The sequence below is a fragment of the Podarcis liolepis genome (assembly GCF_965112155.1).
Source record: "Podarcis liolepis genome assembly, chromosome: 5".
Classification (NCBI taxonomy): Eukaryota; Metazoa; Chordata; class Lepidosauria; order Squamata; family Lacertidae; genus Podarcis; species Podarcis liolepis.
This window is the reverse complement of record NC_139556.1, coordinates 34,486,289-34,514,109: the sequence shown is the minus strand read 5'-3', so window position 1 is coordinate 34,514,109 and position 27,821 is coordinate 34,486,289. Positions and strand designations below refer to the sequence as shown.

The following is a 27,821-nucleotide window of genomic DNA, read 5'->3' as shown; positions in this document are numbered from 1 at the left end:
ACTTATATTCACAAAATGTTTAGGGGTATGCATACCCCTGAGTCCTCCCAGAAAAATAAGCACTGGTGATCACCCCACTTTGGTCAGTCTGGATTATTCATTTGAAATGTTAATTGGCACAACTTGATTGTAACAAAACCTCTAAGCTGTTTACAAGATTTAAATACATTTAACTGAGATTCAATGCCATCCTTTTGGAAAGAAAAACAGTTTTGGAAGGGGACAATTTTGCGCAAAGAAGCAGTGCAGGGAAGAAGGCGCTTATCACTTTTTCTTTGTTCAAAATTGCCTCCCCAACCACCCTTGGTTCAAAATGTAGCACAGAAAACTTTGGGATGCAAGGAATCTGGAATGGAAAAAGGGCAACAAGGGAAAAACGATTATGTATTTTTCGCTCTATAAGACGCACCAGACCACAAGACGCACCTAATTTTTGGAGGAGGAAAACAAGAAAAAAAAAATTCTGAATCTCAGAAGCCAGAACAGCAAGAGGGATCGCTGCGCAGTGAAAGCAGCAATCCCTCTTGCTGTTCTGGCTTCTGGGATAGCTGCGCAGCCTGCATTCGCTCCATAAGACGCACGCACATTTCCCCTTACTTTTTAGGAGGGAAAAAGTGAGTCTTATAGAGCAAAAAATACGGTAAGTGGCTAAGTACCTGCCCCCACTGGCATCTTCTCTTCTAAAAACTGCCCTTCCCAAGGCTGTTTTTCTTTTAAAATTAAATAAGCCATGGTGCCTTTAAGTGTGTTTGCACATAATACAATTATCCCTTCTGCACTGAACCCAGATATGTACTATTTATTCATCCTGTGGCACTCATCGGTCTGTCTCTCTGTGCCTGTTCATCCTCCACTAAAGGTAAAGGTAAAGGGACCCCTGTCCATTAGGTCCAGTCACGACCGACTCTGGGGTTGCGGTGTTCATCTTGCTTTATTGGCTGAGGGAGCCGGTGTACAGCTTCCGAGTCATGTGGCCAGCATGACTAAGCAGCTTCTGGCGAAACCAGAGCAGCGCACGGAAACGCCGTTTAACTTCCTGCTGGAGCGGTACCTATTTATCTACTTGCACTTTGACGTGCTTTCAAACTGCTAGGTTGGCAGGAGCAGGGACCGAGCAATGGGAGCTCACCCCATCGCGGGGATTCGAACCACAGACCTTCTGATTGGCAAGTCCTAGGCTCTGTGGTTTAATCCACAGCGCCACCCGCGTCCTTTCATCCTCCACTAAAGGCCCTTAAATGGCAGGGTCACACACAAGAGGACATAAATGAATTCTGATGGGTTTTGAGACACTGCAATAGATTCTGACTTCCCGAATGATATTTGCCTTGCAATCCTTTTCAGCCCTTTGCAAAATATTGCACTTACATCCTCTAAGCTATGGCAGAATGACTGACAGGCTTGCCTGAGGCCAACAAACCTTTTTTGGAGGGGTGGTGGTGGGGTTTGAAAGAATTGAATCCTACCTAATGAAGGGAATTTGAATCACATACCTACATTGCAACAAGGGCCTGAGGCTACCAGCTTCATGATGCTAACGAGCAGAAAAAAAACTGAGCTGCCCAAAGTCAGGAAGTTCAGCTACTTTCAGTGTCTGCCAGTTGGTAAGGATTCCAGAGGCAAGTTTCTGAAACTCTTGGGAGAGACTCAACCACAACAAAACTTTAGACAGTTTTAGGGATGCCAGGATCACAGGCAACACAGCCAACTTGTTCCCCGAGTACCAGCTTTTTATGGCATGTAATGTTGCCGTGCTGGTAGCATTTGAAAACCTAATGTTTCGACAAGAGTTAGTGATTCCAAACGTAAGTATTTTAAGTTTCAAACAAGCCCCTCTTTTTTTGCACACACCAAATTACACATGTCCAAGTATGGCTCTGATCCACCACTGGAGAATATAGAGGATTCTGGGCTGTGCATGGGAGCCTGCAGTCCAAGCATTAGGAAAATACAGTAAAAGGCTATTGTTGGTCCACCTTTGACAATATCCATCCATGTGAAAGTCCTTTCATTTAAAAAGTACATGCGACGGAAAGGGCTGCACTGTGGAATGAAGCCGTTTGAGATTCTGGTCACTCCATTCCATCCATCCATCTCTCTCTCTCTCTCTCTCTCTCTCTCCCTCTCTCTCCCTTTTCTCTCCCTTTATACCCATCAGCCTGCATTCCATGGCCACTGAGCATGCTCAGTCCTTGTTCAGCTGCTTTTTGGTTCCCTCCCATATGGTTCCTCAGCCCCCACAAATCGTTTTTGTCCTTCTGCAAACCCTGGTGGCGGGAAGGGCTGTTGATACCTCTCTCTTGAACACAGAGCAGTCCTATTTTGGCCACATAGGCAATGGCACTCACAGTCTGAACACTGGAAATAGAGGGAACCAGTGGGATCGGCAGCAAAATGTTGCAGCGTGTCATGTTGCTGTTCATGATACTCCATTATCATTTCCTATCCCATCTGGTTTCCTACCTCCCCGCCCCAACAGTGAGTCAACCATCAGTGGCCACCAGTCTTCAATGGGAAGTGTTGAGAGCCCCATCCTCCCAGGTGTTTTTTCTAAAGGGTTTTTTTTTGGGGGGGGGTAAACCCTTGGTTCCTACAAGCTGGCTGATACATCCCTCTTTTGCAGAGGTAGTGCCAATTTGTTAGCCTCTCTGAGCCCGGCTTCGGCTGGGGAGAGTGGGGTATAAATTACTTTTATTTTTATTATTATTATTTTGGACAAGCATTCAGAGAACTGGAATTGCAATTATATATAGGAGTGGTTATTTCTTTCCAGCCTCACTAGAGTAGGCCATCAATTTTCTTTTAAGCAGCAATGATGAGCTGCTGCACAATGACAAGGCTATTTGCACCCCACTTTCTCAGCAACAGTAACCCTTTATTATCTGGGGATTGAATATAATGTTTCTGATGCCAGATTCCTGCAAGTGGGAGCAAAATGCAGAAGAAGTGCATAGCCTCTTTCAAACAACAACAACAAACATTTGAAAGGACCCTTATGGAGCCTGCTGGTACGCGTACTTCTTTTGCCCCCAAATGCTATTATTATTATATTTATTTTTTTTAAAAAAAACATTTGAAAGGGTCTTGCTTAATGGCAGCAGTTCAAAGTGCCGAGAAAGAATATACATGTGAAGTCCAGCAGGGACCTGCTCTTCTAGGCAATCAAGGATAAACTTCAAAGCAGCACATAAAGGCTCCTGCAGGAAGTAAGTAAGGATTTTGAAAACTGAGCTGGAAGGAGTGGGGGGAGACAGTGATCAAGGGAGTCAGGAGTTGGACTCAGGGGAGGGACCAAGTGGGTTGGCTGGCAGAGAGGTGTTTGGCCCATGTTAGCAGGCACTCCTAGTCAGGCACCTCCTAGAGTACAGTTGCTGCCACTACTGGCTGTCAACTGGGAGTAAGCCAGATACTGCGCTGGCACTGACGCCACCTCCATAGGCTAGGACACAGAGGCACCAGGGTTAGTGCTAACAAACCCCATAGGCTCAACCCTATGAGGGCCCATTTGCTTGCCCAGTCCCAAGACTCCAGCTGCTGAGCCTGCCCTACTCTTCTAAAAGGAGGTGGAAGGAAGGAAGGGGCACGTCACTCACCAATCTCTTCACATCTTCACCATGCAACTATGCCTTTCTTGTACCTGCTACACCTTACAACTAGTTTATTTCCTACATACCGATCTGATTTACTCATTAAAGACTTGGGCAGAAACAGAACTGAGAGTTTGAGTTCTTCATCTGGTGAGGGCCAGGACAGTAGGACTTTTTAAAAGCATGACACCTGTGGCATAGAGCTCTAACACAGGTAAGGGATTCTGGTAGCAGTCCATGCAACCAGCATTGTAGCCAAACTGGACTTCAGTTGTACAAGGACCAGGTGCCCTGATGAAATGAGGACTATGAATTTAAGCGACTTCCCTCTCTGCTCCCCATCTCTCTTCCATTTGCTAGCACAGAGTAAGTTCTAGCACGGGGATGCAGAAGCGGGAATAAAATCAATCTGTGCCATTCAAAGTCTTAGTAATCAGGTAGCATAAAAGCAAGTTTTTCCTTCTTGCTTTTTGGCAAAAGTTTCAGGAGATGTTTGCCTTCATAAATCACAACGAACTGAATAGTGATTTCCTTCCATTATCAGCCAGTAAGTCATTTCAATGGCTTATTTTATTATTTAACAGTGGTAAGATCCTCACTGGAAGCTTCTGTATCACTTTATAGACAGGTCTTCAATTACCAGCAATAGTAATATGAAGCAATGGCAAGTGGGGGAAGCTCCAAGGATGAAAGGACCCATGAATGGCTCCCCAGCAAGACATTGATAGATTTTTACAGCTAAACAGCAATTGCATTTTAGTTCAGCCTCTGAGTGGAAAGGAGAAATTCTCTTTTGTAACACAATTCACAGCAGGTACCACTGAAAAACTTACAAAGCGACTTTTACTTAGCAGGAATGCCACACTTATCCGAGAACCCAGTAAATAACATACTGGCCAGTTTACAAGCTGCAATAAGACGTCCTCCATGCCTGTGTTCAGATGTCATGGTTTATCATGATGGACACAAGCTTAGACAAGCCCCTCCTCCCTCCCTTCTACTAGCACAGTCATGAAAAGGAGTTTGGAAGCTTTTGCTTCCATTTCTAATTAACCACAGTTTGTCATGTCATCAAAACCCAACAAACTGTGGCTAATCTTAACTGTGGTTTCGAAACAAGCCAGCTTCAAACCATGGATAATGAAGCTGGCCTGTTTCAAAAACACTACAGCTAAGATTAAGCGCAATTTAGGGTTTGGAAATAACACTAAACAGTGCTTAACTGAAATCAGAAACAAAAACTTCTGATCTTCTTGTGGCCATGTACAAGCCCATAGCTTCCTTGTCCAAATGCGGGTATTATCTTTAGAGCACATGAATGGTTGGCCTTGATCTGTTCTGACTAAGTACAAAAGGTATTCTTCTTTGGCAAGAATGTTTCAGAGGATTGGAAAGAAAATCTTTTAATTAAAAGGATGCCCTCATAATTTAAATAACAATAGCCGATATATAGTCCATACTATTCTCTGGGAAGAATTGTCCCTAGTAGTTTACTTTGCTGAGTCACTGTAAATGGGCTATGTCAAACATCTTGGTTAGTAGACTTGTGACCTAAGTACTCCAATTACTCTGGAGAACAGGTAGGCACTGGGTACTACTTACTGGAAGCAGATGGTAAAAACTTTGGCCAATTACAAAATAAGAAGAATGCAGAAACTCCAAAAGTCAATTTGTTGTTGTTGTTGTTTAGTCGTGCCCGACTCTTCGTGACCCCATGGACCAGAGCACGCCAGGCTCTCCTGTCTTCCACTGCCTCCCGCAGTTTGGTCAAACTCATGCTGGTAGCTTCGAGAACACTGTCCAACCATCTCGTCCTCTGTCGTCCCCTTCGCCTTGTGCCCTCCATCTTTCCCAACATCAGGGTCTTTTCCAGGTAGTCTTCTCTTCTCATGAGGTGGCCAAAGTATTGGAGTCTCAGCTTCACAATCTGTCCTTCCAGTGAGCACTCAGGGCTGATTTCCTTCAGAATGGGAGAGGTTTGATCTTCTTGCAGTCCATGGGACTCTCAAGAGTCTCCTCCAACACCATAATTCAAAAGCATCAATTCTTCAGCGATCAGCCTTCTTTATGGTCCAGCTCTCACTTCCATACATCACTACTGGGAAAACCATAGCTTTAACTATATGGACCTTTGTTGGCAAGGTGATGTCTCTGCTTTTTAAAAGTCAATTTAGGTTCCCCCAAATAGTAATCTTCTATAGGAATCCCAAGGCGGCGTGCATTTTACATAGCCATGGATCTGCTGTTCTGTCATGGAACATGGCATCAGTACAGAACTTGGCAATTTTAGAATCTCGGCTGTGGTGCCCTGAAGTGTTTCTTTGACTGCTGTTCTTCTTTGCCCTCAATGCCTATAGACATACTAATCATCCCTTCCTTTGCTCTTTCCCTCCCGTCCCCCACATCTATCCCAGCATCCCCCAATTCTAAATCTTAGAAGCAAAATCATGTAGAAAAAACAAGTAAAAATGCAATCAATCATTACAGGGTGGCTGGACTAGATGAACCTTGGGGTCACTTCCACCTCTATAATTCTATGCTTCTATAGCTGAAATATGGAACCTGTAGCTCCCCAGATGTCCCCATCGTCTCTACTCCTGCTAGCATGCTCAATGGTCAGGGAGATGGGAGCTGCAGTCCGTCCACAACGTCTAGGGCAGTGTTTCCCAACCTTGGGCCTCCAGCTGTTTTTGAACTACAATTCCCATCATCCCTGACCACTGGTCTTGCTAGCTAGGGATGATGGGAGTTGTAGTCCAAAAACAGCTGGAGGCCCAAGGTTAGGAAACACTCTAGGGGAGCCCCCACATGTGTCCCCCCCCACTGATACAGAGGATATATTCTGGGCTTTGAATACAGTCTTTCTATCGAATTTTCACAACTGCTTTCTTATCTTGCGTTTGTTTATCAGAGCTTCATTGTGTTTCTGTCTCAGTTTTCTGCCTTTGATGCATGGAAGACATTAGCTCTTTTGACATTTTTCTTTTCTTGTTTAATGGGCTCCGTTGGTGTTCAGGTTATGACAGCGTCGCAACAGAAGTCAGAATATGTACAATTAGGGAGCAGATCAATGCCTGTGCTCTCGCAACGGTGACACAGACTTGTTATACAGGAGAGATTGGGTGGAACGTGCAGCAGATGCAGAGGTCTTTTAGAACTGTATGCCTGGGATGAAATTAAGGTAATTGCTGTCTCCTTTGTCCCTGTCTAGTGGGCAGCAGCAGCGCAGAGGTTGCCTGCCTTGAACAATCATTAGAGGCGCCTGCCTTTCATTACTAAAATCGGCGCTACAAAATATTGCTGCACTAGCCCGTTGCTCTTGGAAGAATACTGGAACTTCTAAGTACATATTCCTTAAGGCCATTGTGATCAACAATTCTCCTTGAAAGGCCCTCCCCGCATCGCCTTCACAGGACTTGAGACCAAGATTGTTTTCTCCCCTTTGGCAAAGTATACATCATTTGAACAACATCCAAACCATGCTCACTAGTCAGATGGAGGGACGTGTAGGTTTAATCCAGGAGTGGGGAACTTTCTGCTACCTGGGTCTCGTTCCCTTGTGGGCAACCTTCTGGGGGGGGGGGCGTGCATGTCAGTGGCGAGTGGGGGTCAGATGCATAGGTGCCCTTTCAAGGCAGCTTGCAACATTAGAGCTAGATCAAACTACCGCTGTCGGACACCGAGGTATCCTCGTGAAATCTGGTGCAGGCGTTGGAGGTCGCAATTTCATATCTCGTGGGCACGAATGGTTTTTGACCCAAAGGCCTCTTCCTATGCTGCCGTGTGCCCATGCAGTGCGGGTGTGGGAACTGGGCTTTCACCCACCTCCTCCAGGGTGCAGAGACAATCTGTGTGAGTAGGAGCATATGTACATACAGAGATGTGTGACAGCCTTACTCCCTCAGTCTGATTGCACACACACACACACACACATGCAAAATTGAAGTACACACTAAATTGTCTATGTCAGGATTTGGGAACCTGTGGCCCGTCAGATACAGTGGTACCTCAGGTTCCAGACGCTTCAGGTTACAGACTCCGCTAACCCAGAAATAGTACCTCGGGTTAAGAACTTTGCTTCAGGATGAGAACAGAAATTGTGTGGCGGCGGCGTGGCGGCAGCGGGAGGCCCCATTAGCTAAAGTGGTACCTCAGTTTCAGGTTAAGAACGGACCTCCAGAACAAATTAAGTTCTTAACCCGAGGTACCACTGTATTAGTTTGTTCCCTTCCTACGAAAGGTTAGGTAGGTTAGGTAGGTAGGTAGGTAGGTAGGTAGGTAGGTAGGTAAATAAATAAATAAATAAATAAATAAATAAATAAAGGTTAAAGACCCCTGGACAGTTAAGTCCAGTGAAAGGCAACTGTGGGATTGCGGCGCTCATCTCGCTTTCAGGCCGAGGGAGTCGGCGTTTGTCCACAAATATCTGGGTCATGTGGCCAGCATGACTTAACGGCTTCTGGCACAACAGAACACTGACCAGAGCGCATGGACATGCCGTTTACTTCCCCGCCACAGCGGTACCTTTTTATCTACTTGCACTGGCGTGCTTTCAAACTGCTAGGTTGGCAGGAGCTGGGACGGAGCAACGGGAGCTCACCCCATCGCAGGGATTCGAACCGCCAACCTTCTGATCGGCAAACCCAATAGGCTCTGTGGTTTAGACCACAGCGCCATCTGCATCCCATGACATACGAAAGGAGCCCAGAATGGCAAACCAGTGATAAAACAATAATAAATAAAGAGAGAGTCAGTGTGTTGCAGTGGTAAGAGTGCTGAGCTAGGACCTGGGAGACCGGGGTTCAAATCACTGGGTGACTTTGGGCCGGCCGCCATCTCCCAGCCTAGCTTACCTCACAGGGTGGTTGTGAGGGTAAAATGGAAAGAGGGACAAGCATGTCAGCCATCTTGAGCTCCCTGGAGAAAAGTGGAATAGAAATACATAAAATAAATTGAAAGCCGCTTAAGAGCAATTCCAGTACAGATGCAGAAGTGGGGAAGAACTCAAAAGGCTTGTCAAAAGAGAGAGGTCTTCACTGGGTGCCGAAAAGACAGCAGGGGTGGCACCCACCTAATATTCAAGGGGAGGGAAATCCGAAAGGTAGGTGCCACCACACTAAAGGCCCGATTCCTATGTTGTGGGTAATGGAGCTCCTGAAAAGATAGAATCTGCAGGAATCTGCAGGAGTGCAGAGGTTCAGGTGTTGCTGACTTCCAACTCCTCTCATGCCTGACCACTGGGCATGCTGGCTGGGGCTGATGGAAGCTGGGAGTTCAGCATCATCAAGAAGGCCCCACCAGGTTCCCCATTCCCTGGATGATGTGCCATGTGTGTCTATGAGACAGCATGCAGAGTTTGACCGTGCGTGACGCACCCTTGAAAACTGGGCACATTTGTGACTCAAAGAAGTTGAATCACTGCTGCAGGAAAAACTCTTTGTGCTGATTTCTTTCTTTCTTTCTTCCTTCCTTCCTTCCTTCCTTCCTTCCTTTCTTCCCCCCCTCCTCCTTTAAATCAACATTCCACTGAGAGCTGAGCACTCTTCACAACAAATCACGCCTTAAGCAAATTGAAACTGATGCAGAAATATGCCAAGCATGTAGCATTCCTAATGGGATCAATGCCATCATGTACAGGAAATTACCTGGCTTCTGTTTGTTTATGCACAGGGGATTCAGTACTTGACATTTACTCCCAGCATTGGTTATTCGTTTGTTTTAAGTGGGACACTGGTTTTAGGTGTTATCCACCTACCAGGGCAGTCCAGCTTTTCATATAAAATGGGCCACAAGAGTACTTTGACACAGAACCCACCGGACTTGTTGCATGGGGGCGAGCAGCAAGCCCAAAATTTGATGCCCCCCACCCCAGCCTTCGGCACTGGGCTTTGGGAAGGAGGTGCAAGGCTCTGGCAGGGTCCTTGTGCCCTCCCACCTCCTTCCCAAAGCAGGGAAAGCGCTGTTCCCCTTCCTCAGGGACATCATATCCCACCCCCATTAATTTCCCATTTTTGTTTTTCAATTGCCAATATTCCATGACTACCAAATATGCCCCGCTAGGAAGTTTTTAAGGGGTTTTTTGCTGGGAGGGGGAACCAAAACTCTGCAAAGCTGAGGATTGACTCTGAGAATGCTGACACCTCCTTCTTGTTTCTCAGTGGAACTTGCAATCTGAATTTGATGATTAAAGTCAGTGTGGTGTATGTACAGGTGGTACATGACTCCAGTCAAGCTTGCAAAAATGTATCACTTGCTCGATAACAAATGTTGGAAATGTAAAGAAATTGAAGGTACATTCTTTCACCTTTGGTGGACGTGCCCAAGGATTAAGGCCTTCTAGGAAATGATATATAATGAACTGAAAAAGGTATTTAAATATACTTTCCCGAAGAAACCAGAGGCCTTTCTCCTGGGCATAGTTGGCCAATCGGTGTTAAAGAAGGATAGAACTTTTTTTATGTATGCTACAGCGGCAGCAAGAATTCTCATCGCAAAGCATTGGAAGACACAAGACCTACCCACCTTGGAAGAATGGCAGATGCAACTAATAGACTATATGGAGATGGCGGAAATGACTGGCAGAATCCGAGACCAGGGAGAAGAGTTGGTGGAAGAAGATTGGAGGAAGTTTAAAACTTATTTGCAGAAATATTGTAAAATTTTTGAATGCTGATGACATTGGAATGAATTGAAGGGGTTTTAGCAACAAGGTAAAAAGTAAGATGGGATTAATAAATAGATAAACTGACAGGACATGAATTTGCTGAACCAATTTTTAAAAGGGATACAAAAATGGGAGACGCGAGGAAGTAAGGAAAATAAGTTAACTAAAGATGAGAAACTAAGAAAGAGGGATTTTTGGTTTTTTCTATTTTGTATATGTGTTTTTTCCTTTCTATTTTTGTGTTTAATGTCTGTATTTTGTAATTTTGTATTTTTTTGTTTTATGTATCCTTTTAAACTTTTCTATTGATAAAACCTAATAAAATATTATAAAAAAATAAAATAAAGTCAGTGTGGTGTAGTGCTTGTGAGTGTTGGACTAGCACCTGGGAGACCAGGGTTCAAATCCCCACCCAGCCCTGAAGCTCACTGGGTGACCTTAGGCCAGTCACTGCCTCTCAGCCTGACCTACTTCACAGGGTTGTTGTGATAACCATGTACACTACTCAGAGCTCCTTGGAGGAAAGGTGGGATATAGGTGCAATCCATCCATCAATCAATGATCATTATGTGTGCATGGCTAGAAGCAAGTAGAAAGCACAAAGAGAGGGGCATGCTTGGTCAAGAATCTTGCAACTGCCTCATTTCTGCTGGGGCTCTGTATTATTGTTATTGACACAAAGTCATCAGTGTCAGTGGCTCCTGACAGGCAGACGGCACAATGGGTTAAGTGTGTCTGGCTGTTAACCAGAAGGTTGGTGGTTCAAGCCCACCTGCAGATGACTATAGGCAGGATTCCTGCATTGCAGGGGGTTGGTTTGGATGACCCTTGGGGTCCCTTCCAACTCTACAATTCTATGATTCTATGACAGTTTCATTAGTATATAAATGAAAGGTCCCTGCCCTCAGTTTCTACTGAAAAGTGGAATGCCACCATGGCTTATGTTTAACTCCTGCCTCCACAAACAACAACTTAAGTGGAGCTTTGTTCCTGAAAATGTCTTAAAATCGAATTAGCATTATGAAATTGCCGTTCACAATATAATACTTCCTCCTACAGTTGTGTGGACTCATGCATGTTATGTATGGAAACAGAAATAAATGTCCCTTTTTGTAAAGTTTTGATCCGTCAAATAGATTATGATTAGTCACCTAACGTATACAGTGGGGAGCCATTTAACAGACGTCATCCAAAAAAAAGAACACAACTGTTTCATAATTAAGCCAATTAGTTTCATTCATAGGATGCAGAATAACTTCTCTTGCATGGAAAACCTGATCTTTTAAACTCAGTGGGTTCCTGATGTTTACAGAACTCTAATGGAACACAAAGAATGAATTCTGGATGCCAATTCTTTGTTCACATAAGAACCCCCCTAATCTGAAAACATTCTATGCAGAATAAATGTTCTTCATCAGTAGAAACCATTTTTAAGTGTTATTTGCAAATAAACTACAGTCGTACCCTGAAAGTCGAACAGAATCCATTCTGGAAGTCTGTTCAACTTCCAAAATGTTCGGAAACCAAAGTGTGGCTTCTGATTGGCTGCAGGAAGCTCCTGCAGCCAATCAGAAGCCACGGAAGCCCCATCAGGTGTTTGGTTTCCAAAAGAATGTTCAAAAACTGGAACACTCACTTCCGAGTTTTGATTGTTTGGGAGCCAGGTGTTCGGGATCCAAGGTACAACTGTATTGATAGTTGCAGAAATACACTTTGGGAAATATAATATTCCTCTGTGAGGCTTATTGAACAAATACAGGTTATCCTGGAGCCAAGCTTCACAACTTCAAACACAGAAAGCATTTCTCCACGTAGGAAAACAAAATCTATAGTTTGAAAAGGTATAAAAGGTAAAGGGACCCCTGACCATTAGGTTCAGTCGTGGCCGACTCTGGGGTTGTGGCGCTCATCTCGCTTTATTGGCTGAGGGAGCCGGTGTACAGCTTCCGGGTCATGTGGCCAGCATGACTAAGCCGCTTCTGGCAAACCAGAGCAGCGCACGGAAACGCCGTTTAACTTCCCACCAGAGCGGTACCTATTTATCTACTTGCACTTTGACGTGCTTTCGAACTGCTAGGTTGGCAGGAGCTGGGACCGAGCAACAGGAGCTCACCCCGTTGCAGGGATTCGAACTGCTGACCTCCTGATCGGCAAGTCCTAGGCTCTGTGGTTTAACCCGCAGCGCCACCCGCGTCCCTTTGAAAAGGTATACACAACTGCTATTTTTTTTTACCAAGAGTACACAGGGCAAAAAAATAGAACTTTTGCACCAGACTTCAAAGCACACAAAATACATTATTTCTTCCTACATGAAAGAGTTCCAAGCCTGAAATAAACAGGTGACAGTTTATGTGATTGTGGCACCCGGCACCCAGAAAATGGTTTGAGAGTGCGTAATACTGTTCAACAAGATTCAAGTCTGGTCAGGGAATAAATGAGACACTGTTTTGAAAAAACGCCTTGAGCTGTCATAGAGTCACAGCATCACAGAATTGCCAAGTTGGAAGGGTCATCCAGCAAGAATCTCAACTAAAGCATCCCTGACAGATGGCCATCGAACCTCTGCTTAAAAACCTCCAAGGAAGGAGAGTCCACAACCTTCTGAGGGAGCACGTTCCACTGTCAAACACTGAAGCAAACAATAAAACAGAAGGGTGGAGTGGGGAACATTTTGCAGCCCGAGAGCCACAGTCCCTCTGAACAGGGCAAATACCAGTGGTGGGCGGTGCCAGAATCAAAAGCCGGTGGAACAATGAATTGAAATTTTACTTCTGCACACTGGGCTGATTTCTACACACATGCACACACTTCTCTCTATCCCCCGCAAGCAAAAGTTTACCAGAGTTCAAGGACAAATAAAATATAAAAGGATGTCACATAGAGGAGGGAGAAAGGTTGTTTTCTGCTGCTCCAGAGAAGCGGACACGGAGCAATGGATCCAAACTACAAGAAAGAAGATTCCACCTAAACATTAGAAAGAACTTCCTGACAGTAAGAGCTGTTCGACAGTGGAATTTGCTGCCAAGGAGTGTGGTGGAATCTCCTTCTTTGGAGGTCTTTAAGCAGAGGCTTGACAACCATATGTCAGGAGTGCTCTGATGGTGTTTCCTGCTTGGCAGGGGGTTGGACTCGATGGCCCTTGTGGTCTCTTCCAACTCTATGATTCTATGATTCTAAATGCCAGCCAAGCAAAAGCATTCAAGAGTACGACCCACTGCCTGGCTAGTGAGGGATGTGGTCTGGGGAAGAGCCCCAAGGCCAGGCAGAAAGGTCTGAAGGACCTCAATTGTCTCCTGGACCTGAGCCCCCTCACCCTTGATGCATGAAAACCACAGCATATTCCACATTATGGCTTTGCGTGAATTTATAGGTCTCTGGGTTGCCACACGTCCTCTTTTTTCAGGACACGTCCTCTTTTCTAAAATGAGAGTCGTCATAGCGATCCATAGTTAAAAGTAGATGTCGGCAAATGTTAAAATGACTGTAAAACTATTGAAATTCATATAACTGAAAATCATAAATAAATAAATAAATAAATAAAAATTGACTAACACTAGACAGACAATAAAACCACAACCAAATCTAACAGAAACCTTTCTTGCAAGGACAGGTAAAACAGAAGAGAGACATATATGGATTGTGCAAATTAGACCTCTTGAGTCCCCTTTACAATTATTATCAAAATTATTTGCCCTGATTTTCCTAGTTGCCAAAGCAAAGAGAGCAGCTCTATAAGTTGTGAAATCATCGGTGTCACTCGAATTCTAAAGAGGAAAAACAAGCAAAGCTGAATCCTCATTAGGCTTTCCTATTTTTGGCTCTTTGCAGGGTGCTCCAGTGGCCAAGAGAAGAATGTGAGTGTCAGGAGTGCGTGCAGGAGCCAGGCCCTGTGACCAGTAGGACTTTGCAGGACTGGGGCCTTCCTAAGTTTGTTCTGAAGAGGTAAGGCGCGGCCGCACAGGCTGATTGGTAACTCAAGCACCTGGTAGCAAGAGCAAGGAAGGGATATAAGGTCAGCGTTTCCCTTTGACTCTTTGCCACAGCAACACGTTTCTTGCCTGGTTGCATTTGGCTCCCTGCTGCTTGATCCTCAGACCCTTGACTTTGTGACTCCTTGCTTCTTGATCCTTGAACCATTGACTTTGTGACTCCTCGCTTCTTGATCCTTGGACCTTTGACTTCTTGACTCCTGGTTCTCTGACCCTCGGACTCTTGGCTTCCTGACTCCTGGACTCCCGTTCCTGCTCCCACCCCGCCATCTTGTCCTCGGTCCCAACATCCCCAGCCCGGGACTTTGACCGCCAGTGAACCGGACCGTGACAGTGAGAATGTGGAGAGCAAGGATCAAGCCGCATTTCTGTGATGGCCTGACTGTGCGGACTTCAGCAATTCATGGGCTCTTGTAGATTCAATTCCCTATCTATCGTGTGGAAATAAATATTCCTACCTCACACAGTTGATGGGAGGCTGAGCACGTTAAAAAAGCTTTCAATGTGCTTTGCAGGTTTAAAAAGTGCTACATAAATAGGCATCTAGTCATACCAAACTGCTGAGGACTCTGGAGGCAAATGTTGTGTTTACGAGCTTCCTAGAAAGAGCATCGCCCACCCCACCTGAGGTACTGAGAATCAATCCCATCTCAGCTTTTTTCAATGATCTTTTTTAAATAGCCAAACGTGTTCCTGCAAGACAAACTCCACAACTGTTTATGTTCCTGCTTATGTTCTTGCCTTCAAAAGCGTTCTCTCCGGGACCTGCTTGCAATTTTACAGCGAAGGTTAACAGACTAATTGCACAGAAGCCTTGTAAACAGTTTTATCGGCAATGCACTGCTGCCCATCTTCTTTTAGAAGCACTCATTATGCAGAGCTAACAGAGACATCAAGGAGCAAAACAACACCATTCGAGCCAAAATGGTCCTGAATGGTCCCTGAGTCTCATCCGTTAAGGCTGCTGTTCCACTTCAGCTTTAGGGACGCATCAAGCCCGTGGCAATCCTTGACCCCTGAGGATCCTGGCAGCAGAAAGCCCCATAAAGATCCCTGGTAGCAGGCAGCACAATGGAAAAATAGACAGCAAAAGTCCTGGGCAGGCAGAGTTGCAGGACAAGGCACAACAGCAATCAGAAGGCATCTTGCAAGTACGTGAAGCTTTGTACCATCAGACCATGGAGCCCAGAATTGTATACAGTGGTACCTCGGGTTACAGATGCTTCAGGTTACAGACTCTGCTAACCCAGAAATAGTACCTCGGGTTAAGAACTTTGCTTCAGGATCAGAACAGAAATCGCACAGCAGTGGTGCAGCGGCAGCAGGAGGCCCCATTAGCTAAAGTGCTGCTTCAGGTTAAGAACAGTTTCAGGTTAAGAATGGACCTCCAGAACGAATTAAGTTCTTAACTTGAGGCACCACTGTAATTTGAATGGCATTACTGGTAGCTCTCCAAGGGCCTTTTCCCAGCACTACTTTTCAAGACCCTTTATTAAGTGTTTCTGGGGACTGAAAATGGGGCCAAGGAACATAGAAAGCTGACTTCTACTGAACCAGACCGCTGATCCAGCTAGCTAGCAGGCAGCAGCTCCCAGGGCTTCAAGCCGGGGTCTCTCCTAACCCTACTTTGAGATCCTGGAGATTGAACATGGGACCTTTTTCATGAAAAGCACCTGCCCTTCCCCTTCTGCATATCCTCTACTATTGAGTTATGGGTGTTCCTCAAGAACTGCCAGGTGAACCAGAGAACGAGTGAAGGAGGCAAAACGTTCTTGAAGTGGTCAGAATGAGGCAGAATCTTAAATCAATGAGACACAGAAGTAATGACCTTGTTTAAGCATGGTTTATCTACTTAAGAAACGGATGCATTCCATCTTTTACCAAAATCAGTAAGGTTGGGACACTCCCGTCACCAAGCTAAGTAGGACCAAGGATCAGAAACCTAGGCACCCCTGACCTAGGGATTTCAGCAGTCTTTAGGTGGCACCCTGTCGAAAATAAGAGCTACAGGCTCAGTCTTGTTCTCTGGAAACAAACTTGACAAATACAAGTCAACAGGACCAAAATCCCAACTGTTATCAGTTTTGCAATCTAGTTTTAACACCAGCCAACCACTGGAATGATTATATGTAATAAACAGACTTTCTTCTTGCGTGTGCTGAATTTTTTTATCTTTGCCACTGAGAGGAATATAAAAACACAGAGAGAGAGATCAGCTTGCAACAGAATCGATCCCTTCTTCTCTGCTCTTCATGCAGTTCTATTGATCTTTTCTGCTCTCATGTATTACAGCATGAAAACAATTTAAACAAGCAAATATTCTAATTGCTGCTGAGTTCTTGGAAGAAGCTGGGGTGTTGCTTCTCAATAGCTTTGTTGTGACCCAGCAGCGTGCTGCAACATAATTGGCATCTACTTGGTGGGAATCAATGTCGCCATTGGCAATACAAGAGCCAGAGAGGGATGAGCTAGTTCAGTCAGCACCATTCTTGCACGATGCACAGCTCTGAGCACTGGGGATTGTTATCACTGTCAGAAACTGATCCTTTTACATTTACATTCAACAGAGCCAATGTTAAGTACAGTGGTACCTCGGGTTACAAACACTTTGGGTTACAGACTCTGCTAACCCGGAAGTAGTACCTCGGGTTAAGAACTTTACCCCAAGATGAGAACAGAAATCGTGCGATAGTGGCACGGCAGCAGCAGCAGGAGGCCTCATTAGCTAAAGTGGTACCTCAGGTTAAGAACGGGCCTCTGGAATGAATTAAGTTTGTAACCAGTTAATTAAGTTTGAAGCCAGTGTGGTGTAGTGGTTAAGAGCGGTAGACTCGTAATCTGGGGAACTGGGTTCGCTTCCCTGCTCCTCCACATGCAGCTGCTGGGTGACCTTGGGCTAGTCACACTTCTCTGAAGTCTCTCAGCCTCACTCACCTCACAGAGTGTTTGTTGTTGGGGAGGAAGGGAAAGGAGAATGTTAGCCGCTTTGAGACTCCTTCGGGTAGTGATAAAGCGGGATATCAAATCCAAACTCCTCTTCTTCTACTACTAGAGGTACCACTGTATAAGAATTAAACAATGGCATTTAGGATGGTATTGGTGTACAACCCTTCCAGTACTGGAATAATGAGACACTTTTGTTTCCTTGCTCCACTGCTGGGCCTTGAACTTTGCTCCTTCTGTGTCTGGCCCCCACCCAGGGAAGAGAAGACAGAGCCTTACAAAAGCACCTACAAAGCTAGCCCTGGCCATCTGCACAAGCTGAAGGAAAAGTGAGTTGTTGATGCAGCTGGTGTTGGAAGTGTTGGGATGCAAGTCAGCTTGTATCAAAGGCTGGACTTCACGGGAGAAAGCAGACAGAGAAAAACCTCCAAAACTGCCCTGTGCTGACCCTCCCTCAGGTGCTGGACTGATATCTTATTCCTTAGATTTATGTACTGCCCATCAACAAAAGATCTCAGGACAGGTTCACAAGATAAAAACACAAGACAGAAGTACAAATAAATAGTTAAAACAGAAACAACAAAATAATAACACCCACTCCCTATCACAAACACATTAAAAAGCCTGTTCGTAGAATATTAATCAGCCAAAGGCTTGCTTGAAGAGGAATGTTTTTGCCTGGCATCTAAAGTTATATAATGAAGGCACCAGATGAACCTCAGATGGGATTCCACAAACAAGAGGCCACTGCAGAAAAGGCCCGTTCTCGTGTTGCCATCCTCTGGACCTCACATGGAGGAGGCACACGAAGAAGCTCCTCAGAGGATGATCTCAGGGTCCAGGTCTGTTTATATGGGGAGAGGCCGTCCTCAAGGTTTATCTTCAGGGTTGGTGTCTTCACTACTTTCCCCCTCTTTCTTCCTCTTCATCTTTGAGAACAAAGAGCAGGCATGGCTCCTTGCATCTCGACCCTAGTTAGATATAGCTAGGATCTTTCCTGCCTACTGTGTAATAAATTTGGACACACAGATTCCAAGAGCTCAGTGGCAAGAGGAGAAAGAGAAAAGTGAACCAGTGATCTTATAACAGTGGTAAGATTGGAACTGAAACCTCCTCAGATACAGTTCATTCTTTTGCCACTGTCATATACCAGCAGTCTGCCCAGCATCACATAGTGTTTTAACTACAGGGACGTTAAATGAGCCTTTGCTTGTTTGGCAACAGCAGGCCTGCATTCTGGGTCATGGGAACATTAACTGGCCACTTTTAGCTACGGAGTTGCACAGTAGCTTAGACAGAAGGTGGTCTCTTCAGTATGGATCGCAACAGCATTCATGCTTTTCCTCCTCGTCCTGATTAGGAGCAATAGCTCTGGTGCCACGTAGTAGGCAACATATGATGTAATCTGAAACAAGACCTGCTGTACGACAAACTGCTTAACTTGATTCACAGTGCAATAAATCATACAGAGACATCCTGATAGAGCCCAGGTAAGAATGAAGGATGGATGGCATTTTGTGAAAAACGGGCAAGGAACCTCTAAATTCATCAATGCCTTTGGGTGAGACACTAACAGGTTATTTACAAGAGTGGTGGCCTCATTCCATGCCTTTTTTTTGGGGGGGGGGAATATTACAAGATAGAAAAGGTAACTCAGGACCTTGTCTCACTTCAAATTCTGCTTCCACCACTATTGGGAAATGCCACTGATTCTGCAGTAATTTTGGAAAAATTGCTTTTTAAATAGTGGGGTCTTATATACCGAGGCTAAGCAATTTCCATTACAAGATTCTTTGTTAACAATAGTCACTTACATTCCATTCATCCTAAGGTGTACCTGTTTGTTGGTGCTTACCAACCTACTGCTAAATTTAAGACTGGAATGTTTTAGCAGCTGATTGAGATTGGTAACCAGGGGCTGCTGGAGTTCTTGAAATACACAACACACAAATTTCCCTATGTATCAAATCAACAGAGCATTACCAGTGTAAACACTGAAATACTCTATCACACACCGTTGTGATGAAACTGGTAATTTGCAACTCGTTGTGAGATGAGATTGTGCTGTGTTTGGGGACATGAACAAATTTATTCAGATTTATTTTCTGCCTCTAAACTATTATACGGCACAGTTGTGAAACAATAGACTGATGCCTAGGCAATCTGCAGAAAAGAATCACCTGATCTCTACAGTTAAATTCAGGGGTCAGCAAACTTTTTCAGCAGGCGGCCGGTCCACTGTCCCTCAGATCTTGTGGGGGGCCGGACTATATTTTGAAAGGGGGGGGGGGGAATGAACGAATTCCTATGCTCCACAAATAACCCAGAGATTCATTTTAAATAAAAGGACACATTCTTCTCATGTAAAAACATGCTGAATCCCGGACCGTCTGTGGGCCAGATTTAGAAGGCGATTGGGCCAGATCTGGCCCCCAAAGCCTTAGTTTGCCTATCCATATTTTAATTCATTATCCAAGACATGTACACAGTTTATTCATATGCACAATTAACAGGAGAAAAAAATCTGTATTCGCTCTCCAAGTTCTCTAAGTTAGATCCATATTACATCACAATATCTCAGTGTGTTGCTGAGCTTTGGTACAAATAAAACAAAGTACCGCTAGTCTGTAGTTTACTTGTCTTAGGACTCCTTAGGGATGATGCAAGATGTCTCTCTCTCTCTCTCTCTCTCTCTCTCTCTCTCTCTCTCTCTCTCGGCCCCAAAATACTCTTCCATCTCAGAGAGCCAGTCCTTGTTTGTTTTATCATGTAATGCTTTTATAGTATGCAAAATACTTTACAATTGATTATTTACCTTCCTCGTCTTCCCAAAACTACCTTTAATCTAATTTTTACAGAGGCTCAGATGAAGTGGCTTAGACATGGCAAGGAGAAGAAGTGAGGGGAGCTGCGGCACAAACAAAAAACAAAGGTAGGCTGGAAATGCATGGAAAAGAATGGCATGGTCCGCCCACCCACCAGATTAAAGGAAAAAAGAAGTCATTATCAAGCATTGTTAGAACAGCTGCAAAATGGCAAGGTAACCAAAGGCCCTCTGGGACCTTTGCAATAGCAGGAATCAATGTCTTCCCCAAGGAGCCATTCAGATTGCTGTTTTATTGTGCATACGTACAGCAACATGTTGTTGATACATTAATAGTGCGTTAGAAGTGGATTTACAATGAACTGTCCACACACCCATATCGGTTATCTTCCGATGCTTCCCCAGTGTTCCTACAATACTGCATTCACATTCTAACTCCACTCATTCTACTGTCCATGTTCATGCTATCCTCAATGTCCCCCCTGTCCGCCCCAAGCACATGTAACTTGTGCTACACTGCTATGCCACCATTCTTCCATTTGCACACTTTTGAAGTTTTTTATGTTCACGTTGCGGCTGCTGCACTAAAATCTCCACTCCTTTCAGCACAAAACCCCGCAGGAATGCTGGCATCTTCTACAGCCACTGTGGCGAACCAAACCTAATTCACGAATGTTGCCAGGACGCCTTAAGGCACAAGTGCTACAGTACAACAAAAGTGGGGCGAAAACAATAAAATAAAATGGGAACGTTTGTGATGTAAAAAGTTTTGGGGTGTCAGAAAGGAAGGTATGGCTCATGCACCAGCTGATTATGAAGCAGTATGATTGAGCTGGAACTTTTGTGGGTGCAAAGAGTGTTGGATGTGGGAGCACATATCACCCCCTCCCCAAATGCCATCATGAGCACAAAGGATGTCTGGAGGCCCATTTTTGCAGCAAACCTGCCTTGCCTAAATCTGGCCCAAGTAGTCTACTCCCCACGCCTATAACTGGAGATGTGAGTAAATGAGAAGAAGGCCACTAATCTCAAAATGTCCTCTTCTTTCTGGGGAAAGAAGCATGCATAGATGATTCTTTGACCTGTACTGCCCATGTCTGGAAAGGAAATCAAGGACACAACTAAGAGAAGGGGAAGGGTGCTGCAGTTCTGTCTTGTTTCTCTGGTCAGGGGAGGGTCCACAGATCTTCACCAGCTTCTCCTGGGGGAGGACATTGGGAAACCAGGTATGGTGGAATGGTGTAACCTAGAAAAGGTCATGGCTGACTGCTGGGAATCCTGGCCAGGAGGACTAATCTCTACAACATTTCGCTGCAGGTCCCACTTGTTGCTGTATAGCCTAGACAAGACCCAAGAGAAAGTTGAGCTACATGGAGCAGAACTAAACAGACGCCTGCATTTAGGTAGAGTGGAGTGGAAAGTTATTTTTGCTAGGCTTGAATAGCTTCCTGAAAGAATTAAGTGATGTTTACAAGCACAGCCTCGCAGTTCCCTGCTGTTTAATAACACTGTTAAAGCACTCTCACGCATCACATAATTGGCCTAAGCTGCTCATGAAAAATAAAATAAAAGGCAGGACAAGACGAGCTGTTCTGAATGGACTTTGTGTCACCTGGCACCATTTGAATAAATATGGAGCAGATGGTTGTTAAGTTCCTTTGGGGGTGGCATATATGGCAGCAATGCACAGGCAATTGCACAACCATCACTCTCCAAACCAACTGAAGCACCTCTCAATTAAGAAAAAAAGACACCCAATGTTCCTACAGTGCAGCTGCTTAAAAACCTACGCCTGGTTAAAAACCATTTTGACACACTAAGCCAAACTTAATCCAGCAGCAATGCATTGCAGTCTACCAGGTTTTTTATTATTCCCATTTTTGTGGTCCTAGGCAAGCAGCAAAAAAATAAAAAATTCCCATGAGGTTTGCCCATCTGTCTATCCTGACGGGCAGCAGTTCTCCAGCAATTCCAACAAGGGTTTCTCCCAGCCCTACCCAGAGGTACTGAGCCTTGGTCCTTTTGCTTACAAAGTCTGTGCTCACCACAGGCCAGTCTGAATAGGAGGAAACTTCCTTGGGCTTAAGCAATTCTAGCATGCTGGTATCATTTGCTAAACACCCAGCCTGGTACCTAAGGCCTCATCCGCAGGTATAAATTAATGCCGCAGATCCCGTTGGAAGTTACACAGCAAGTTCATCCCGTTCACGTGCAGTTCATACACGTGCAGTTCTTAAGTTCCTCCCAGCCACATTTGGGTGCCAAGCCAACAGCTGCACTTCTGCTATAGCGTCTTTGTTGGTCACTATCCCAATATGGGCCTGGATGGGATGGGATGCTGGAGCTTCTGCAGGTAAAAGGAAAGTGAGGGATTCTCCACTATTATTCCTCTAAAAGGGGAGAAGGGGGGAATTCAATAAATGCACCCCTGGCACATGTTGGAAGTGTGAGTGCAACTCAGCTCGGTGAGAGAGGTTTGCATGGGTTGAAGAGGACAGAGATGGGAACCCTCAATTATTGCATCGTCTCACTCCTCTTTCCCTTTGATCTTAAGACTGATATTCTTAGGTTGCAACCCCCTCTTCCTCTCTACTTCTTCGGACCCTCTGTGGAGAAGTCATCTTGGAATGATCTCTGAGAACAAAGGAGCAAGCATAGCTCCCTTGCACTCCCAACTCAGAACGAGAGAAACTTTCCTATCCAAGTACAGTCGCACCTTGGATCCCGAACGCCTTGCGAGTCGAACATTTTGGCTCCCAAACGCTGCAAACCCGAAAGCGAGTGTTCCGGTTGGTGAACATTCTTTAAAAACTGGAATTGACGTAGCTTCTGCGGCTCCCGATTGGCTGCAGGAGCTTCCTGCAGCCAATCAGAAGCCGCGCCTCGGTTTCCAAACGTTTTGGAAGTCAAACAGACTTACAGAACAGATTCCGTTTGACTTCCGAAGTACCACTGTATGTATTTCCAAGAATAAACATCTTTGCTATTTTTCCTGTGTGTGTATGTGCACGGATTAAGGTCAGCCTATTCTCCTACCAAGGATTCGCAAGATGAAAGCTTCCAGGCTGTGTGCAAACCTTACATATCAATCTAACATCGCAGATGTCCTTTTTATGCCAACAAGTCCAAGTAACATGTTATTAATCGAAGGAGCTAAGCTGAACCAGGGCTTCACAATTACATTTAACTACTAGCTTGCACTGCCAAATGCACAGTGTCGTGAGAAACCTGGTGTCAATCAAGCAAGGCACATTGAAGTTGGCAAAAATCTCATTGATCCTAGTGGTTGGAAATGGTGCAATGCATCGTGATCACGGAGACGGTTGCGAGGCAGTCCCCAAAATATATAGCCTTGTTCACAGTAGCTTTTTCCTTGATGGTCTTGTGTAACCGGATGGAAGAGTTTAACAGCATGAATCAATGAATGTGTTGAGAGTCGATAAGGTGATTAAGCATCAAAAGAAGGAACATCAAACCAAATGCAATTGAAGTCCCATAAATGCTCAATCAGATCAACAGATAATAGGCACCAACTGGCTATTTACTTACTTATTTTGCATGCTCAGAGAACTGACTTCCTAATTGATTATGATGAAACCTGTTATTGGCCTCCACTACTGCCCAGAGCTTTGTGTTCTACTACTCTAGGGGCCACTGTAGAATGTGCAGCCAAATGCTGCAGTTAAATGTATGCGCAACTGCCACTATGCTCAACTTCTAGTCCTGCTTTCATTCAGAGTACAGTGCTACCTCGGGTTAAGAACTTAATTCATTCTGGAGGTCCATTATTAACCTGAGGTACCACTTTAGCTAATGGGGCCTCCCGCTGCCACGCGATTTCTGTTCTCATCCTGAAGCAAAGTTCTTAACCCGAGGTACTATTTCTGGGTTGGCGGAGTCTATAACCTGAAGCGTCTGTAACCCGAGGTAACACTGTACCTCCTGCATCCCCATGGATTGGCGATTGCACCTCCCAGCCTCAAAACCTCAACGTGTTATCAAAATTGTTCCTTGTTATAGATCATATTTTTGATTTGCTGTACCAACAGCACTTCATAGTTCTGAAACAACTTGGTGGTGCCTGGTTATTTGACATTGGTGCAGAATGGAGCGCGCTTCTGGGGGTGAAGTCAAACCATGAGAATCACAGTGCCTGCTGTAGCTGCAGAGAACAGTAACTCGTAGCTGCTGCCTCCCATGTTGTTTTTTGCTACGTTGTTTTGCAGATAATACAGAAAATAACTGTGATTTGGGCCTGGAATAAAACACTATTATCACACAATTCCAGGAACCCTTTCTAGGCCTATTGTTCTATCTGCGACATTATTTATATCTGCTGCAGGAAGATATCTTAAAGCTTTTCAATACACCCGCCCTCCTAGCACATCTATATGAATTGATTCATGCAAAAAGGAAGGGGAGGGGAGACATTAATCCTATCCTCAAGCTTTTTAAATCTAGCTTACTATTAAGGTATCAGACTGAGATACTCAGTTATGAAATCTAATGTATAGTAAAGTCTCTCTAAATGACTACCTCTGAGATATCAAACTACATAAAAGCAGGAAGTAGCCTAAAATAGCAATGGACACATTCTGAAAGGAGTTATACAGACAGAAAAATTGCTGTCCCAAAATGATACCATACTTTGATTTGTCTTCTTCAATCGCATCCAGTATTTTGTGCCTCAGAGCACTGGAGGCCCAGTGGAAAATTACTGTATACAATGAACTAAAAAACAAAACAAAACAAAAGACTACCATGTCCAATCCTCTCTCTTTGAGGCAGCAAATTGGGTATTCATCATACTTCTAAGAAAGTCTGCCATACGCAAGAAGGATATTTGTAGGTGCTTCTCGTAGTCCTTCAGTGTCGTGCCACTTCTCCCATTACAACACTGCAAAAATACAAGCCTCTTCCTTGGCACAATTGCTGGTTCACGCTTTGATCACTGCTTGCCTTGACTCCTGCAATCCTGTAGTGTTTGGTCTTCTATAGTCTCACTTTGGTCCATTGTCCACAACAATACTGCCCATGTTATTCAACCCTCCCATCGCTGCCTCTCCTGAAATCCCTACACTGGCTTTTCATGTGCCGCATCTCAAGAACGAACTCCTTGCGTTCACCACCCAAGTGCCTTCCATTTTCCTTCTGCTCATATCTTGACATATTCCCTGCCTGTGACAATTGTTCATCCACCTTAGCAGACTGTTCCTTCGAAGGACTTTGCCCCTTGCTCTTGCTGCCTTTTAAGTCTGCAGCTGCCTCTCAGAACACCTGTGCGACGCTGCCTCTCTCAGTTCTTCCAAAGTCACCTTTTCTGTGAAGCTTTTGGAATGTCCCCCTGCCAAAACGACATCCCTTGGGTGGTCAATGTGGAGCCTTTCAGCTGTTTTTGGACTGCAATTCCCATCAGCCACAGCCAACCTGGCAAAAGGTCAGGGATGATGGGAGCTGTAGTCCAACAACCTGAGGTGGGCATTACATTGGCTTTGCCTGCCTCACTGAACTAAACCCAAATAAGTGCAAGTGTCATTGAGAGCCGAAACACATGTGCATTCAGTTACGTGTATAAACAGATATGCTTAGCCTATTTTTATTTTGGAGAGGACGCAGTTGCAGGGCCCCCAATCCAGAACAACCCTGGTCTGAAGCAAGAACCTGCACCAGTTTTCAGTGGATGGGAGCTTTTCCTCAAAAAAAAATGGTCTAGTGAAGCATGCTTGTTTAATCATGTGAAATAAGCAAAACCCAACTCTCTTCCATCTGTTGTCTTCCCTGTGTTGAACTTGAGACTGTATATGGAGGGTCCTATATTCATGTACTCTGGAAAGTGTTGTGCACACCGATGTAACAAACACCAGCAACAACAGCATTTATTAATTGTAATCAAGGGTATTGCTATCTTGAGCATTTCCAGAGCTCCCGAAGGTCCTTGTTTGCATTCCTATGTAAAAATCCTACAACAAGTAGTTCCTGCTGAACTGGGCAAAGTTTCAACCTTAGGGGTTCCAAATATTGATCCCAGACCTCTCTCCCCAGGACTGAACTAAATTTAAACTGGGTTCTAGGAAGCTTAGATTAATAAGCCATATCAATGATTAAACAGCAGATAGCCTGATAGGTTGGCAGGAACCTTAAAAATGTCTCTTTAAAAATAAAAACTTTTTAATAAATATTTTTAAGGCCACTGTCAGCCCAGCAGGTTATCTGCTGTTTAATTATTAAGCTGAAGTGGTGGGAGGGAAAAGGTCATCAATTAGTCACTGCCAGATAATGTAGTCAAAAATATTCTCATCACAATGAGACGTGGCTGTCCTTGTTCTTCAGGAAAGCAACCGGGTCTACATTATAACTGCTGTCTTCCAAATGTGAGCTGTTCACTGGGGAAATGTGACCATGAACACTGTCAAGTGGGGCTTTTTATCTTGTTGTTTCACTGGGGAAATGTGACCATGAACACTGTCAAGTGGGGCTTTTTATCTTGTTGTTATGAGTTTGTGGGAGCCAGAGTTTGTGGGCGCAAGACACCCACAATTCCTGGATTTTATTAAGTATTAGAATTGAATCAATGCTTGGAATATTAACGGTGGGCTGCCAGAGGCTGCATTTGGCCTGTTCATATACAGGTCAAACCAGCTTCCCATGTCAGGATCGCCTGCGGAGATGGACCAATAAAAAGAGGCCAAAGGGAAAATATAGAGCCATGGACCACAGAATGGAAACCCTTGGCTCAACCATGAGGCAAGGCGAGGCAGTGGCCTCAGGACGGCAGGTTCCGGAAAGCTGGGAGAGGCAGCAGATCTGGCCTCCAAGAAGTGTGCCACTTGCTGCCTCCTTGTCAGCCGCCTCCTCCTCCTCCACCACCACTGCGCACTTGCTGCCTGCCCCTATGCGCCTGCCGCAGCGCACTGCCACCTCTTCCTCCTCTGCTGTGTGCCCCAAATGTTCCTTCCTCTTCTTCTTTGGAGTGGGGAAAGTGTGGAGTTTGCCACTTCCTAATTTGCGAACAGAAGCCACTGGGTTTATTTCATGGCAGCTGTAGCAGCCAGGCAGAGAGAGACGGACTTTGCCAGGAGTGCCCAAGTGACAGCCGCCCTGGTAGAAGGGGCCGCGAGTTTGTCCCACATGCAAAGAGCAAGCCTGCCCTTCCTCCCCTCCGCAGAGAAGGCAGCTTACCTTGCTGACGCACTCAAGTCTTGCTGTGGAGTGGTATTGGACAGGACAGGATTGCCCAGCTCTTGCTTCCTTCAATTGCACAGATCACTGAGCCCTGCCCTGCAGCCTTCCTAACCTTCCCAAGGACTAGGCAGCGGCTGCTCTGGGAGCTTAGAGGACGTGCCAGTCAGGAAGCTAGACTTTCTCCAGCAGGAAGGGAACAGGAACAGAACCCCAGCCCCCAACTTCATGCAGCTACAAGGGCTAACCAGTGACTACATTATATTATGGGGTTGGAAACCTCTAACCTGGACACCTAAGTGGGCTTTGGCCAAGCCACATCCACCTGTCCCGCACCTGGCATCATACAGGTTGCCAGCTGAAGGGCAGGGCAGGTCACTGTGGGACTTGGGTCCAGTTCCCCATTCCTGGTGTATAAGGACATGATCCACATACCCACTGACTTAAAAAGTCACCAGATGCCTGTAAGGCAAGCTCGAGTTAGGCCAGTGTTAATCCACAAACATGCCATATGGGAAGTCGAAAAAATAGTGGTTTGCCTAAAGGCTGCCCAGTGAATTCATGCATGAACTGAGATTTGAAGTAGGGCAGACCAATTCATACCTCATGCTTAAAATTGCCATGTTGCACAACCA

At 45.1% G+C, this 27,821-nt stretch overlaps 1 protein-coding gene across 5 annotated transcripts in view; it reads right to left on the bottom strand.

Moving 5' to 3' along the window:
- Positions 1 to 27,821, bottom strand: part of LRRC20 (leucine rich repeat containing 20) — an 80,721-nt gene that overhangs the window by 12,584 nt on the left and 40,316 nt on the right. The window contains exon 5 of one of the 5 annotated variants that reach the window (XM_083503239.1): positions 20,283 to 22,397. The exons of the other annotated variants lie outside the window; for them this stretch is intronic. Within the exon in view, the coding sequence (XP_083359365.1) occupies positions 22,390 to 22,397 (8 nt within the window). The 3' untranslated portion in view covers positions 20,283 to 22,389. Of the gene's footprint in view, positions 1 to 20,282; positions 22,398 to 27,821 lie in introns of those variants that run through there. 5 annotated transcript variants of the gene reach the window in all.